Below are 18,160 nucleotides of genomic sequence, written 5' to 3'. Positions count from 1 at the left end.
CAAGCTGTACAGCGAGTTTTTGGGAAAATGGATGGGAGACTTCTTCTGTATATAGACACCTGAAGGCTTTTCTCTCCTCATTATCTCACACATACTACTTTTTTAATACCATTAATAATACAAAGTATATTCTATTCTTCCCACCATGTTAACAGACTCAAAGGATACACAGCTGCTGTTCTTCTGACACCTAGAAGGTTATTACCTGAGTATGGGCAGGTATAGAGAGGTATTACTGCTTAGAGTTTGTCAGGAAAAAGGCATTATAAACAAAATGTGTTTGTGCTGTGTCACCTGGAGAAGTCCTCAGAGAAAAGAATGAAGGTTTACTGCCACTGAGGACCAGTAGGATCCTGGACAAGAGCTCTCCATTTCTTTACTGGAATTTTATCTTTCTCACCTCCTGTAAAGCTGCTTCACTTGTGAGATTCTCAGCTGGCATCAGCTTCTCTCTTGGTGCTTGGACAGTGCTTAGCACAAAGCCCACAACCACAGCACCCTGAGCCTTACTTCAACACACACAGATTATTTTAAACTCAGTTTTCATTTCAGAACCCAAAAGCAGTCTTAGTTTTCTAAATTTCTCCTTTTTTCCTGTTCCATTTAGGACCACATCAAACTCAAAAAATATGTCTCGTTATTGCAGGTAAATCATTTCCCCAGCACTATTTTAATATTGCTTAGCAAAAAAATGGGTGAGGAGGAGACAGCAAAGGCAGCAAGATTGAGCTCCTTTGATATCTAATTTACTGTGCTGGATTCTCTTCAGCTTAATGAAGATAAATGTCCTACAGCTCATTCAAGAAGATAAAGCTGCTTAATTAATAATACAATGACAGTCTCATGACAATCATAATCCCCCTGAGGAATGGTCTATATATTCTGTTTTGAGCTCACATACAATCCCATCAGAAATAAGATGCTTCTGACAAAACAGTAGTTTTTCCTCCCACACAAGTTATATGAACTTGCTTTGCAGGCAGAGCTCTGTCCCATTCTACTTATATTTGCAAACAAAGAAAATCCAAACCTCAGACTAAACACCCAACCAGGACATCATAGGCATGTCCATGAGTGATCTGCTCACCAGCTCTACATGCCATAGAAAATCTGACAGGACACAACTGAACTACACTGTCAGATCAGAACAAACCCTGAATGCCCTCCTTATCTGGATCAATGAAAAAAAATCTCCAAGTAAATACCTTATAAATGCCCAGTGCATCAGGGCATTCTAATATGTTGAAATTCCATATCCTGGCTACCAAAACCACAGGACACCGGTGGGGATGAAGGCCATCGATACCTCCACATATAAGAAGTAAGATTCCACTAACAAAAACTACTTCATCTCTCTAAAACCTTTTAAAAAGAAGATGCAGTGTGTTTTCATCTGAGTTCCCAGAGAAAAAGGATAAGGCAAGCCTAACTCTACTTTCAAGTTAGAGCTTAAATCCTCTTCCTTATCACTAAGTAGCCCAAAAAGGTGCTAGCCAAAAACCTGCCAGAAACAAAACTCGAATTTAATCTCCCTATTTTGCTTCAGTCACAGCAATGGTGTAAGTGGTCTAAATTTTTATACAAATGCACTGATTCTCTTCCTCTCCATTGTTTCAATCTGAACAATGGGATGGGGATTCAAAAGAAAAAAACAATTTCTCCTGGAAAAAAACCAAAAAACCCCTCACCAAAGTCAGGGTAGAAATGTAACACTGTTTGTTCCTCAAGCAGAACAAAACCAAGGCTGCCCAACTTAATCCAGATTCATGTAAAAAAAGGAATAAGCAGGATCAATTCCCATCTCTTCCATGTGCTTTAAGTTGTAGAGCAAGATCTGAAAAGAACTGAAGTCATTAATTCATCTACTTTTACTACGTGTACTTAAGACATTTATCTACATCAAACATAAAGTCACTGGGTGATTAAAGCTGTTCAAACACAATACTTGGCTTTCTCCCAAACTCCAATAATACTTTTCTTGCTATATATAGACTTCTCAGAGTTTACATTGCTTTAAAGTGATACAGGGAGAAAAACAATCTTGATCTCACCAACAAAACAATGGGCTCTGAGCTGATGTGTCAGCAGCAAGAGAGTCCTGTGGAATTCTGACAGTACCCCAACGTCAAACTGCTGCTCAGAAGTTAAAAAAGGAAATCAAACAGCAGGAAGGGAACAGAACAAAACAGCTGCACAACACTACACTAGTCCATATTTTGCCTGCACCTTGAATTCTGGGTCCCTTGGCCATCAAAGTAATGGAGTAATACTCCAGAAGGTTTCAGGTAAAAGGAGCAAGAGGTGTGAAACAAATTCTGTATCAAAACAGCTAAGCAGCTATAGCCTGAAAAAACTTACTTTAAGAGAAAATAAGCAAGTGTGGACAGACTCTAGATAGGGAGTCACTGTTGGCTCTTCCATACAAGAGCTAAATGATTGGCAGAACCATGACAAAGGGCAAATAAAACAGTGCTTCTTGAAACAACGGGCAATAGGGCTGGGGATTCTAGACAAAAGATGTTGTAAATGCTGCAACATTGTAAGGGCTCAAAGGATAACTGAACAACTTCCCTGGTGGGGGGTGGGGAAAACAAACAAAAAAACCCATTAATGGTTACTAAATATACGGAAACCACATCCAGCTCAGGAAATCCCTGAGCTAAGAATAGTTAAAAGCTGGAAGAGGATTACAGGGTCGGGTGCATGTGCATCTCCAGCCCACACGTATTTGCTCATGGCCATCGCTGGACAAAAGACGTGGCCCAGCGGCACCTTTGGCCTCAGCCACCAGCGCTGCTCTTAAAGACTTTAAGTCATTCCTGTAATAATTTGCCTTAAAAACGACAGCTTCCAGTTATCCCACTATATTTTTCAGTATCCAATTAAAATTTTATTTTGCATCCCATGTAGCAATTCAGAAATTAAGAGGAAACATTACAGCAAGAGTCATCAACTTTTGGTGCTTTTCAAGTTCACAGGGCACCTCTGTGTTAGGGCACCAGCAGCCAAGCGAGCAGCTTTCCCTGAAACATTCATTTGAAGCCGTCTTCCCTTCTAACTGACAATTTTTAAAGACTTTTGTAACAAACAGCTCTTAGAAGAAATACAAATCGATGCTTTTAAATAGAATGTTAACAGAATTTGTTACTGTATCCAAAGGACAGGATTCTGCCCACAGCCACCTCAAACTCCTCTGTCTACAGAAAAGTGCTACAGAAAATACCTTTACTAGATCCTTCCTGAATTTCTCATCCTTTCTCTGCCTCCGGTACTAAGTGTTCCTAGTAGTTATCAGATCAAGCCATGTGTCTTTAAAAACACCCCTCCACTGTACTGCTAGCACAGCAGGATATCATTTAAATAGGAACAGCAATTTTAAATTTTAAGTAGTAAGAATTATTACTTATAAATAAATTTTTTTCCTCAAACAGTCATAAAATCATTGAGGTTTCTTATTCATATTCTGGCAAGGGTATCTGTGGATACATGAAGACAAAGCTCAGCTTTAGAACAATGAATTAGGATGAATGTATTCAAACTTTCCATTAATTTTTAAGATTACTGATGGACCTGTTCATGCAGACTTGGTTCTCACCTGCCTATTCCGTTCATCCATTATTCTCGTGATCTGTATTTTCTTTCTCCCCATTTTCGCCTCTTCTTTCTTTTGTTTAGCAATCCAGAAATAAACTAATCCAAGAAATGTCCCTCTTCAGTGTTCTAACACATGATACAGTTTTCTTTTACTTTGTCTTCAGCTTGAGAAACGGTTCCTACTTCTTCTTATAAGCACCTAAAAAAAAGTGAAAATATTAATGGACAAATTACTAAAAAGGAAGTATCATTAAAAACCCATAGAGCCAAAAACATGTGCATCATGAAATTTCAGTGAGAAATCAAGTGTTTTCATTAGTAAAGTATTATACTACACACTGTCTTCTAATTAAACTCCCACTGGTTTGCTGCATTCTACGTACAAACTACAGACTTAAAATGACCAATAATTTCACACACTTCCAACTGAATGCCTCAAAAATACAATTATCAAAGGGGTGGTGCTCATCACTCTAAGACTTAGGCCTTTAGTTATCTGAGGTTTCACACATTTACAAGTTTTGGTAAACTCCATTCAATAGTTTAGAAAACCTTATAAAGAAACATTTTGTGTTGCTTGTTTTCTCTTATGAAATTATCACAAAAATAACAAAACAAAGCCATGAGAATATCAAGTTTCTGTTCCTAAGCCAAATTACATCTCCTTTTGTGAGCCACTTCTTGGGGTTCCATTGGGAAACAAAAAGGAGAAGGAAAGAGGGGAATCTCTCTACTTAAGAGACCAGAGAAAACAGTTTTGCAAGAGAAGTATTTAATGGTTACCATGACACCAAGGAAGACCTGAGACCTGACATAGGTCCAATTCCTCTCTCCAATAACCTCTAAGTGCCACATCTGCCAATACCCATTTGCAGCCCAGCACCTGTTTCATTGTTCTATTGTTCACCAAGAGAAATGTGCAGGAAACTTGAAAAGCCAGTGTGCCACCACATTTAAATCTGCACTGAACAAACTTCAAATGTATTTTCAGTAAAAAAATTGCTAAACTATAATCCAGACATACTGCTTAAATTGTAGGACAAACTTAGTTGAAGGAAACTGCAGAAAAATTTAAATCAAATGGCTTCTAGAACATGAAGGATCTACTAGAATGTATAGACATGAAAGAGGTACAACTCATTTATCTTATTATCACCTCATACTCATTCAAAGGGGTAAAACCAGCCCAAATATTAGCTGATAGCCTCTCTAACTTCCCAACCCAAAACATCTTCTGAAGCAAAGCCTTGCATATTTTAATCTGGGTGTCACCATGCCATCTCCTTGAGGCCATGTGTAGAGAGTGGTGCAACCACATCACCATCAGGCAGTTAATGAGCAGAGACAGCAAGAGGCGATTAGTCACAGGCTACACTTCACAATACATTCAATTTACACCGAGCAAACAGACATGATGTTCTTGGGAGGAAAAAACAGAGGTGGAGGAACATGACAAAATGAAGGGATGTCATTTTCTATTTACCTGACAGCAACAAAGGACTGCTTTAGAAAACAACACAAAACGCCCAAGAGTATTTAGAAATACTATTTAATGAAATTTAAATTAAAATAACACACAGTATGATGTCCACTGGTCTACAGGATATGCACTAAACACTGTGTATAAAGCAAAGCATTTCAAACATCCATCAACATTGCACTGCTTTTGTTTTCTTCATGAAAAAGGATTTCTTCCAAGGTGCTGCTAAGGTAATTAATAGACAGTGGAGATCAGATGAAGCAGCCTCTATACAACCAACAGCACCCAGGGAATATCTTCCAGGGAAACAACAGTTGGCATATCGATTTATCCCACTTTTGTTTAAAAAAAAAATTCTCAGCTCATGCTATGATCACACATTAAATTTAGTTCTGGAAAAATCTGGTTGCATCCCTTGAACATACCTAATCAAAGGATCTCTAACTAGCTCCTAAAATTTGTTTTCTCCTATATGTATGGCTTCAGTTTTTAAACCTCCCATGTATTATTGAAACAGTTCTCTGAATACAGAATTACCAGTTCTGGTAATTAAAAGCACCCCATCATCACCAGTACACAGAAATGGCCACCACACGAGGCCAAAGATCCACCTGGTGCAGCATTTTATCTGTGGCTAGCAGATATCACTGGGATGGCCAAGGAAGAACACAGGAATAGAGTAATAAAAATATAAACCACATATTAGGTGGTTTAGTCTTTCTGCCTCCTGCAACACATACTCAAAAGCAAGTCTATACAGTGAATAAAGTAAGGAACTCTGGGGAAAAGGGAGAGAGGAAGATAAATATGATGTGAGATTATGCAATATATATACTAAAGAGCACAAAATAAGAGATGCACAAATGGATTGTATGAGCTCAATGGAAGGCACAGTAGCAGGGAAACACTGTTATCTGTTCTGTGCACTGCCACACAAAGGGAAATGGGAAGCAGTAATTTTCACCAACACCCTGTTACAGCTTTGGGGTGTCACTTCAGGTCTTTTACAATGCTTATGCTCTATAAGGCATAAAAACCTCAAGCTATTCCCCATTTATGAGAGTTCACTGTTCCCTCTCATCTCAGGTCTGACTTTCTTTAACCTTCAACACTTGTATCACTGACTCAGAAATTCCCCATTGCTATGTGCACATGTGCCCAGCCCAGTCCAGGCTCTCCTCCCTCTCCCACAGGTTGCTATGGACACCAGAACCTGCCTTGGAACTGCATTTTCCAAAGGCAGCCCAGCTCTGGGATGCAGCATCCCTGTCATTCTGAAGCCCCACTCAAGGTGATTTGCACAGCTCAGAACTGAAACAGAAGTTTGGCTTGAGCTCAGGGCAGAAAGGACCTTGGCACAGCAGCAAAATCAGAGAAAACTGTGCAGTAAAAAGGCACTTTCCATGCAAGCTCAGAACATCCCAATGGGAAGTTACTGCCAGTGACAAAGGCACCTTACATTTCTAATGAGAAGAATGACTTTTCCTTTTACTCATCCTTGATCATGTCACAGTTGTGGTTTCATTTTCCATCCTGACTAGCAACAAAACTATGTACAATAAGATATAAAACTGGGTCCAACATCAGGTTCCATCAGAAATGTAACTAGCAAAGCTTTCATTTTGCTAAATCATAGTTACATTACAAACACACATTAAGTGAAGCTCTTAATTCACAAAGCCATTTCATGTAGATCATAACACACTTTTGCCCAAATAAAGGAAAATCTGCTGATATACATATGAAGATCAACCCACATTTACATCTGAGACTAAATCTGAAACGAACACAAAGTAACCTTGATGAAGGTAAAGTTCTACTTCCTTAAGTGGCACAATCCAATCACAGCCACCAAAGCTGCTTCACATTACTTGCATGGGCACACAGAAGCAAAAATAAGTTTGTCTTCAAGAAGAACTTCAGGTATATATTAAACAAAATAATTAGAGTAAGAAGAGAAAAAGAAGGAAAAATCCCACATGCTTCATTACGAACTTCAAATAGAAAATAATGTCAGCTTGCAATAAAGGCAAGAAAAATTCTATTTGTCTTGTCCAAATAACAGCCTATTTGTTTCAAAGTAAACGATTCCAAATTTTCTGGATTTTTTCCCTTCCCCAAAACCCGTGAAAACAGCACACTAATTACTGACAGACAACAGAACCACATGCAGAAACATACCCTCACAACTGCACATCTTCAGGAGCTCATCTGAATTTGTTGTCAAGATTGCTTTCAGTTTCACAGATTGTTGAGAGAGATGTAACTTTAAAGCAAGGAAACTGTATTTGACCTATTTAAAAAGATTCTTTCAAGGGTTCAGTGGAAACACATTATATCTGTACAAAACTGCACAAGGTCTGGAAGCCTCCTGGCAGAACAGGTTAGGAAAAACTGTGTCAGAATCATACTCCTTCCATTTAATTTCCTTTTATTTCCCTCTGACTCTGTTTTCTTGAAACTTCCATTTCACCACCATGGTTACAGGTTACATCTGACAGTCCCCGTCTCCTCACGGCTCATTTACTGCAATGCACACAAAGGAATGAGTGTCCTGACGTCAGATCATTTGCATGAAAACACAGATCTGCAGAGATGCATCTTACACAAGCCTTGGCTATGCCTTACTAAATTGCAGAGAGTCATTTTTACTGAACCAAGATTAATAGGTCTTTTTCTAGTCTTAAAGGAGCCTGTGCAGATATTTTTGTAGATATGGCTCCCCAGCATGAACTGGTGAGCACAGACTGATCACAGCTGAACTGCACACCTGCTGGTTATTCTGACATTTTGCACACTCACATCAGCAGAATATAAAAATTCCCATTCACAGCAGCACGGAGATGAGCCCCACCACGTGTTGGCTGTTGCACACCAACAAGGCAGATAACACAGAGTATCTCATTTTTCCACAGTATAATAATGGACAAATGTCAGTGTCCTCTCTCCCTGCCCCACAGTGCTGAGTAGAAGTAGCAAGGGAAAAAAAAAAGGAGTCAAAGAATGTCTTCACCAAAGCAATTTATCTAAAGGTTAAAGGGCTGTGTGGAACACAGCCAAACATGATCCTCAGACTCCATTTCACTGTCCAGAAGTGAGAAAGAAGAACATTTTCTTCTTCAGAACTTCACAGAGATACAAACCATATAAAGTAAGTACACAACTGCAAACACCTTTTTTTTCTAAATCCCATACTAATTACACAAAATATGTTCACTCAGATATGACTGCACTGACACACGTTGAGGTCCATGGGATGTCATCTCTGTGCTCTAGACATTCCACCAGCCCTGCTCCAAAACTCACTGCTACCACCTGGAAGCTAAATTTGAAAATTAAAATTCCCAGCAAAGGGGTTTTTACATACCTTTATGTCTGCAGTTAACAGAGAGCACACTCAGATCCTTGCTGGGGTTTTTGCAGAGGTGTGCAAAACCAGCACCAAAGCAGTTTCCTCCAGCCACATTTCTATAGCCCTGTCACCATATATTGCTGTAAGTAATGTCAGATGTAATTGTTGAACAAGCACACAGCTCCCCTTCCAAAACAAGGGTACATGCTGTCATTTATCTCTCCCTGCTTGCTGCATCACAATCTTAGGAAATAAATCTTTTTTCCATCCTGAGTTTAGAAGCCATTCTTCTCCATCCAAGCAGAGCCTCTCAGTAAATGAGAGTGGCCTCACAGCTTCAAGGTCCTCTGCCACCAAGTGATACACAAGCATTGTTATAAAACAATAATATAACTCTTAGCCAAAATTACTGTTTTTTTTAAAGTGGGACAATGTAAAAAACAGGAAGCCATAAACAATTCTTTATTGATATTCTGGTTTTATGCATCATAAAATCCTTGTTTCTTTCAGCTGGGTACAAGACAATTTAAATAAATTGTACTTTTAAGATTTGTGGAGTTTTGCAACCGAACATGGTCCTCAGCTTCCACACTAAAATCAAATCTATTTTTGAGCTCCTAGTTTGTAAGTAACAGAGCTTTTCAAATTAAGTTTTGAAGGCATTAGAATAGATCATGGAATATTTTCAAAAAATATCCTTGCTGAAGAACTGCACCTTCCAAGTGCTCCTTAAATCGACTGTTGCTGGAAAAGGCCCTTTCTGCCATTTCCTCCACTGCCTAAGATGAAGTGGAAGAACTCCATTTTCTTGCACACAGAACTACAGAAATCTGAACTGTATCAAAAATGAACTAAGATTCAAATGTCTGTTTTAAAACAAGTTTTATTACTCCTAGAATGCACTTTCAGGTTGGATTTTCCTGACCTGACGGACCAGTTTTCCAGAACTATCAGCATCACCTATGACAGCACATGCACTCCTAGACAATGTGGCCTTGTCCAGGACCAGGGACACCCAGGAATTCTGCTCTGGTTAGTTACTTTCAATTAAATGGGTTAAGATTTAATAATACTCAATACTCTGACTGTACACTTTCTCTTGGCCTACTCTTCAGTTCAAAAAGTCTCTGTCTTCCTATTCTGAGTATTTATAATTTATACTCAATGGAACCAAAGCAGCCATTATCAAGCTGTGTACATATTTACTACATCTTTTCAAGTAACACTAAATTCTATTTTATTATTCCCATCCATAACTTTGGTATTTTCTAAACTAATTTATCATTGCATTCTCAAAAATACATTAGAACATGGTTAGAAAATAAGATCTGGAAACTGCTGAGCCAACAGTGGAGAAAGACCACAGAAAGAGAACTAAACTTTCAATACTGGATTAAAATCCAATTTTAGATACAAGTAGAATATAAAATATTAAGTAATCACAAGAATTCTGCTGCCAGACTTCTACAAACAGATTAAGAAAATAACTGCATGACTGAATAGCTGTCTGGAAAACATGCTCCAGAGAGTTTCTCAAGAAACTTGCTCCTAATTTATCATGTAATTTGTTGAAAGAAGTGCCTTTTCCACGGTATACAAAAATAGCCACAAACAAAGATGATTCGGGACACTGTTAACAAAACAAACCCCAGCATGTAAAAGCTGAGGCAAAAAGGACTGATTTCCTAGTGAATGAACCACAGCTTTTACAACAACTATGTCAGTTTGATCACAATTTTAGAACTTTTGATCAGATAAATTCTCCCCTTTTCTTCCATTTACAGCTGTTGGAAATTTAATGAACTAGATGCAGAAATCTAAACTTAAGTTTGGATACGATTGCTCCATAACAGAAGAGCATTTGCAGGTATTTAATTAGTGCAAAACTGATGTTTGACAGCTTTCACAATGACAAGCTCAAAGTGCAACTCAAAGCATTTAAACCCAGCTTTTAACCCCATAGACATCTGTACATTATAAGCCACAGAAGGAAGGTTTCTTTCCTGAAGCAAAATATACATATAAAACACATTAAATGTTTTTCAAGATCAAAAGCATTTGCCTCATTCTTATCAGGAATTTGTAATGGCTGTGGAACTTAACTACCATGTGGCCAAAAAATGGCACCGAGCCACGTTTGTGTTATTACAGCTCCTCTTGGGCTCAAACGAAGGCAGCCACCAGAGGAACCTTCCAAAATGCTGATAAGGACAGGAGATGGCTTTAAATCATACACCACTGGACCCACAACAAAAAGCTGCCACAAAGCAGCACTCCTTTGTACAGGAGACAAAACCCTGTGAAATGTACTTTTCCTATTCGTCTTGGGATGGGGATCACCAAACCCTTGCTGCTGTTCTCAGCAGGAAAAATAAATTTCATGGTTTAAAAGCAGCCTAATAATGACTGGGTTAGAGTCAGGTGAACAAAACACCTTCACATAGCACCGGTCATTAACTAAACAACAACTAATAGTGTGATCAATTAAAAGATTAATTCTCATATTTTCCTTCATCTTACAATAAGGGAGACTAAAATACATACACAGTACTGTTCAGTTTCTTATTAATATATTTACCAACCAGAATGGAACTTTCTGGTTTTGCAACATCTTTATACTTCATTAATCTTCTTCAGGCTCACTGATGCATCTTTAGATAACACTTAACATGCCGTTAAGTCATGGCTTTAAGAAAAAATATTACCATTGTAAAATCTCTTTCCAGAAGTCTTCATGTTTCATCAGTTACAGCAGTGACACTCAAGTTTTAATTACTGCTACCTTGGCTCATTACTTCTCCCATCTCAATTTAACTTTATCAATAGATCAGAGAATACAGATAATCTTATTTTGCATAGCAACATGCATTTGGCAAAGGTGTAGCTCATTATCTCCGAGTTCTCACCATGGCTCTGCCCCACTTGTCACATCTCTGTTTATCTCTACGGCAATCAGCAGAGCACAGAGCATTGCCATCGCCAGAGCTGCTCACTGTACACAGACAGGAGATGTTTCACAGTTCCTGGAACAGAACTCAGCTGCAAAGTCCTGAATTCACCTGGTCAGATTTCTGTGAAATTCTAGATAAGCTGTATGCTTTTTTTTTTTTTTGGCCTATGTGGGCACTAATCGTTTTCCTCCCTTTGTAGATAATTAATTTAAAGGTTTGCCCTGTTCCTTTTTTTAACATGGTCATGCCAGGCTGAATTCAGTGGGTGGAGCATTTTAAACATAAGCAACAATATGCCCAACTAAAGTTAAATTCAGGTTCCTGGCATTTCTATCTAGAAATCCTTACCCACACAGAGCACTGTTCTTCCTTTTGTCTCTGAGAACATGATTTAAGTAGATCATCCTTTCTGAGGAGTACTGAAGCTTTTTGTGTGCATGTTTTGGAGGGGGAACACTATTTTACAACCATTTAGAATCTCAACCAATAACCTACATGTAAAGAAGTGAACATTCATAAACCAAAGCTAGACAAAAATATCCATCTATACAAGTTCTAACTTATCATAACCACATCTCACACTAGATTATTTTGCAGAAAAAATAAACACACAAAAGCAACACCCAAAAAGCACAAATACAGTGCACTATTTTACACACAGTTCAAAATTAAACAAGGTGTCAGCTGAGCTAAATCAAGCAGCATCCTGACATAAGATTTGAAATGTATAGAAATTAAGACAGGCAGGAAAAAATACTCAGAACACAGCCCATACTGTATGGCAATGTTATGAGATCTATTACTCTTTTCCTTCAAATATTCTCTTTAAAATTGCATTCAAATTCTGCAGGCTGCACTTCATTTTCCTTGTAGCAAATGCCAAAGCAGCAATTCTGCAGTCAGGTAAAGCAGTGTCTGTGCTCAGTATATGCAAACTGACTGGTTCATAACTGGTACAGTTTTCCCAAGGAAAGAGCAGAAAGCACAGCAGATTTCTCCCTAGGAAAGGTGTAAATAAAAGGCATTTCTGTCTGTCTTTTACTTTCTTCTACTGGAAAAAAAAAAAAAAAAAACAGTACATAAATTAAGAGGTAATCTTATTTAACACTTATTTAACACATTGCTTCCCTACAGCAGAAAACTGTACAAATTTGGTACTACAGTGAACTGATTTTTTGGATTTGCAGCAAGAGTTCTAGAACTCCATGACGTGTGAACACTAACCAGTGAGTAAACTTCTAGTAATTCTTTGCTACCTTTTACAAAGAGGGAAACTGCCCCCTGTGCCTGTGAAGTACAAACTGTTGAGGTAATACAACAAACAGCCGCAGGACAGCAACTTCAACACATGTTCCTGAACAAACATTACAGCAATCAAAAATATTTACAGCTGACTCCAGGAATGTAATGGGACCCAAAGGCAGCCACAGCATTCTGTGGCTTTGCTTATACCTTATATCCTACAGAGAGTTTCCTCAAGTCAGCCTTCAAACCTAACAATGCCAGATCTTACTGAAGTTCTCAGCAAGGGACAAATGTGAGTAGATGAGAGAATGGAAAAGAAAAGGATTATAAACAAGATTCCTCCTTGCACACTGTGCCCTTGCAAGATGGGTTCTGGCTTCCAAGTTGGCTTCAGTCAACAGTGGCTTCGTGACGCAGAGCACTGTACGCTCCTGTTCTGTACTTGGGAAACATCTTCCCAAGGTTTGGCTCACCCTCAGTTATCTGCCTCTTCCTGATGTTATAGATCAGCTTCTCTTCATGCTCTGCACAAGCCACAGGCTCCAAGCTTCTTGCACAACTCCCATCTGTGTTGGTTTTCTGCTAGGGTTTTTTTTTACCTGCTGTGACAGGCAGTCTCCAGACCATTTCTCTTTCTTACCAACTACATGTTTCCAGTCTTCCCAAGGATCCCATGTGACAGGCAACCCCCCCTTTAAAGGAAATAGGACAGGAAACCCAAGAAGAAATACAAGAGAGAACACACATCAATGATCTATAAGAAGCTTTAAATCACTGAACAATTATCCAGAAAGCTTTCTTGATAATTTATTCGATGTCTGATTAAATGACAGCATGCAGTCATATTGTTGAAGTGCAACAATTATAAACCAGACAGACACGACAACATAATGCTTCAAGCAGCCTGCATGCCTCAGAAAGACACTCAGCAAACCATAAAGACGCCTACGTGTTTCTAACAAAGATTAGTGGCAAGTTTCTTACTCTGTGGCTGCCACAGCCTTTGTTCAAAAATCAATCTCTGCTTTTAAAATTCAGATACACCACCAGTTCAAACTTCTAAATAAAAATTATAAAAAGCTATACTAAGTATATACTATATATACTTAGTATTTCTAAGATATTAAAACCACATTTCAAAGGATGATTCCTGTCTCTGCACTCTTTTAAGCAAATAGTCCCATCATATTTAAATAAAATAAACCACATTTGTTGTTGGTGGGGGAGCTACAGCAGATCACAGAGCAGGTCCTCTCCAGACATGCATGGAGACAGTTTCCTTGTAATCTAAACATTTCAGAATCCAAGGCAGACAGGTAGCAAATAATAAAACAACATACAAGTGAGATGAATCCACTCAGCTACACCTCAGCCGTGATAATCTGCAAAAGGATTCCATACAGGCAGAACTTAGGCAGCATCAAGGAACTGAGGAAAATGCTGCTGGGCACCACAGGCAAGAAACTGCCTGACTCCCATGACCTCTCCAATGTCAGCAGCCACTTTTAAAAGCAGCCTAGAATGAAATTCCTTACAGCCCAAAACATTTTATCGATCCAAGTACAAGTACTCCATCCTAACAGAGTTACTGCCCTCCATTTGGATGTCCATATTCTCAAAATCAATCATGAGCTAAAACTGTCCTAGTCAAGTACGGGGCAAGCCATTAAAACCAGAAGTTTAGTACATTAGGATCCAAACACCTAAACTTACTGTGGTAAACTCCATTTTTACCAAGAATATTATTCAAAATATATTCTGCTTCTAAACATTTTTCTTTTTTGGCAGGTGATGTCTGTAGTCTGGGCACTCTTATGCCATTAAGATTAACCCAGCCACTTGGATTCTCTTGCAAAAATGTCAATTTAACTACACTGATAATAGAACATTGACTCTTCAGATACTTCAAAACTATTGTGTCCTTAGCAAAGAACTAGCACAGACAGTTAGTGAATATGGTTTAGTTGAGAAATTGAAATTCAGGCTGCTACAGTAACTCTGTTACTTGTTATTACCTGCAAGACAGGTGAAATAATTAGATTTTACCATTTGCTCTTTCTTGCCAATTGCTGCAAATGGAAAAATTAAGTTGTTTGACCCTAAGTAACATTACTGGTTCACAGCAAAGCTATGTGATTCAAGTGTTAGATAGCAACATGCATTCAAATATCTGATTCAACAGCTTCTGGAGTGAAATATTCCATGACTATAAAAAGAAGTGAGAACTCTCATCCATTTATTCCCATTATTGTATTAAAAACAGAAATCCTCAAAACTTCAAAAATATCTCAATTTCTTTCCCTGTCAACAAACCCTAAAAAACATCTTACATGCAGAGGGCCACTAAAAAGGTGAATTAGAAGATTCAGCTGACAGAAGTTTAAGTGAAGGGCCAGAAAAACTTTAATCAAGGTCTCAACAAGAACCAGTTAAGTGATTTACACAAACATATAAAGTCTCTCTGATAAACTACTACATGAGTAATGTATTACATCACTGAGGAGCCCAACAAGAGCAAGGAATATTGAGGAAAGAAAGCCACAGAAGTTGGTTCTCAATGTATTTGAAAGGCAGCTGGGCTGTTTTCACAACTGCATTAAGTAGCCAGGAATCTGAAGCAGAAGCTCAGATAGTTTCAGATTACTGTAGACTTCCCTTACTGAAAACCTCTTGGTTTAAACAAGTATATTCATTTACCTTTGACACGAAACATCAGATGCAAATGTGAGCTGTTTGAAACTGGAAGAGAGACATTTTCATCTTCACCACTTCCTTGGCCAAGCAGAGTCTGATGCAAGGACTGCCTAGACCTGACAATAACCAGGCTCCATCAGGAGTCAGACTGTAGCTATAGCTGGCCACCCAGACCCCCAGTTATACATGAAAAATGAAAAACCAGAAACTGCCAGAAACATCAACCAGAAACCATGTCAGAAGAGAAGACTGCATGATCTCTTGCACTATGAGACAGAGTGGAGATCTCAGCATTTAATTATGGAATCACTGATTTAAAGCTGCTTGGAACATACACAAACAGTGCAGTATTTCCACACACTGCTGGGTCCCCTCCATCCATGCTGCCTTCTTCATCCCTGACAGAACCCTAGCTAAGAGCCCTTAGGAACCTTATTTGAATTGCAAAGCAAATACAAAGCAGTTAGTTGGGAATGACTTCTTGAAGGTGTATTGTGGTTAAGAGCAGTTGCATTTCACCATAAAACCTGGATGCTGCCTGTAGCCCTGGTAGCTCAAAGTGTGCAATGTGTAAGTTCACACACCTCGGCCAACCCATGAGCTGGGACAAGTGAGATCAAGCTGGCGTTGAACTCACGTGAAGTGACAAACTGCAGACACAGAAATTATTTTCATTTATCTACCACTATTATCAGAGCACACATGAAAGCATCTGCAATCTTTTCTGTTCCTTTCTCATAAGATAAGGAATTTTGTCTTTCTGAAAAACCCTATGTACTTCTTTATCTGGGGAAAAAAACCACTCAGATATTAGATATCAAATACATTTATTAAAGTGGATTCTGTACACTAGAATCAGATGCTAATTTAATTATTTTACATTATCTCATTTTACTCATTCCAGGTAACTAACCTGTGAACATGATTGTATGGAGTTATATGAACAAAACGTAAACCACAGCAAATTGACACAGTTTATACACAGCTCTCAAGAACCTGCTGAGAAGCATTCCTGCACCTGCAAGAAACCCTAACTCCTCTTAAAAAAACTTCATTGTTGAGTACTCTGGGCCTTCAGGACATTAAAGCATTTCTCTCTCACATGCTGACTGGAAGCCTTGCAGCAGCTGAAGCAATAAATATTGACAGCAAGCTGGCAAACAGCAGATAGCAGTGCTCTGCTCTCCAATTTCACCTGCCTCAGCAAAGACCCAGCCTGCAAGGGACAGCACACCCAGGGCCTCTTCAGCTCCATTATTGCTGCTCTGGCCTGTATTGAAAATGTGTTTTCCCCTCCAACGCTGGTGTAGCTTTGAACATATCTGCTTTTCTATACCATCCTGAGAATCTGAATCTCCTCACTGCCACACAGATACACAGCAACAAAGTTTTCACTGGCCACAAACCATACTGCAAGAAACTTCCAGCATCCAGTTCCATCCTGTCCTGCTCTTTGCTGATGCTTTGCAAGTCTTGCACATGAGGCCACACATTGCTTAATAAAAACTGAACAGCCAACTCAGAGCAAACACTGGAACAACCATATGCCAAAACACAAGCTACTCCTGACAGCTCATGGGAATTGGAATTAGTGAAGTGGATTTTAATTAGGAAACTGTATTGATGACTGAGTTCTACTTTTCCCTCAATTCTCACCTCATATCCTCTACTTTGAGGCAGGATTATAGACGCTGCAAGGAAATGCATTCAGACTTGCTTAAAGAAAATTGAAAACAAAACACTGTGACTACAAAATTCTGTCTTCCCACTGGGAGAAAGGGACCTTTCCAGCAATTCACTCCCTGCATTCAGACACATTACAGATCGCTAGTTGGTTTTTTAGCAGACTCCATCCTGCTGCCAAGTTAACAGATTTTTAAACTGAGATTTGAAACAAAGACTTCTAAGTATAACCCAGAAGGGTGAGCACTGAGTTGGACCCAGTCCTCAAAACCTGATCTTGTGATTTCATCTGGAGCTCATACACTTGTATCCCTGCACAGACACACCTATGATTATGGGCTATGTTTAGATTTGTAAGAATTCACCAACATCCAGTGTCATCATTTTCTCCAGCACACAGCTTCATGGAGGGAGGGGTGGAGACATTCTCCACACTATAAACATTTGCCTACTTTCAAAGGAAGATAGGAATCAAAACAAGCTTACCCTGTACTTCTAGCAGACACCACTCTTAACATGTTACATCAACCAACACTTCTGGAGATTCTTCCTTCTAGCTTCTGGTAGGTTTCCTTCCTCTTTGTCTACCACTGAATGTACTTCATTTTGATGGTAATATCTGATTAACAACCTCAGCAAGCCTTTAGAGGCGGCAGGCACTCCCCTTTGTAAGCTTCACTTACCCAAAATAACACAAACCCTTTAGTATTCCACAACAGAAACAGCACCACATAAAATCTTAAGGCCACCATCACTGCCCAGTTCAGGAAGAGATCTGCATGTATGAACCAGATCCACCCACAGGAATAACAGCATCTAAAGCAGCGCTGAGCTTTGGTTTAAACAGAGTAAACCAAGAGTTCTGCTCTCACACCCTACTGCTGCCAAATCGTTCCATCTGCATTAGCTGCAAGATGTCAGCTTGGGCATGGAAAGGAAGAATTATTTAGTGCATTTAGTGAATACTCTGATTCAAAAATCTCCTTTCAGTCAAACAGGTGCCCCTGCCTAGGTAGAACAGAAGCCACAATATCCCTGAAGAGGACGGTAGTATCCCCTTAAAATTCCCATACAGAGGAGTGATGCTCTTAGGTCTCAGTGCTTTGTTCTTTTTTCAATTAGTCCAGTTCCTTCAGGGAAAATGCTCACCATGCACAGCTG

At 39.0% G+C, this 18,160-nt stretch overlaps 1 protein-coding gene across 5 annotated transcripts in view; it reads right to left on the bottom strand.

The window, feature by feature from the left end:
- MEF2A (myocyte enhancer factor 2A) overlaps positions 1–18,160 on the bottom strand; it is an 80,236-nt gene that overhangs the window by 42,738 nt on the left and 19,338 nt on the right. For all 5 annotated transcript variants that reach the window (XM_066559098.1, XM_066559094.1, XM_066559096.1 and 2 more), the window contains exon 2: positions 3,596–3,793. In XM_066559098.1, the coding sequence (XP_066415195.1) occupies positions 3,596–3,649 (54 nt within the window). In that variant the 5' untranslated portion in view covers positions 3,650–3,793. The remainder of the gene's footprint in view (positions 1–3,595; positions 3,794–18,160) is intronic.

This window comes from Molothrus aeneus, chromosome 13 (genome assembly GCF_037042795.1).
Source record: "Molothrus aeneus isolate 106 chromosome 13, BPBGC_Maene_1.0, whole genome shotgun sequence".
Classification (NCBI taxonomy): Eukaryota; Metazoa; Chordata; class Aves; order Passeriformes; family Icteridae; genus Molothrus; species Molothrus aeneus.
The sequence above is the reverse complement of the archived record's forward strand: the minus strand, read 5'-3'. Positions and strand labels throughout refer to the sequence as shown.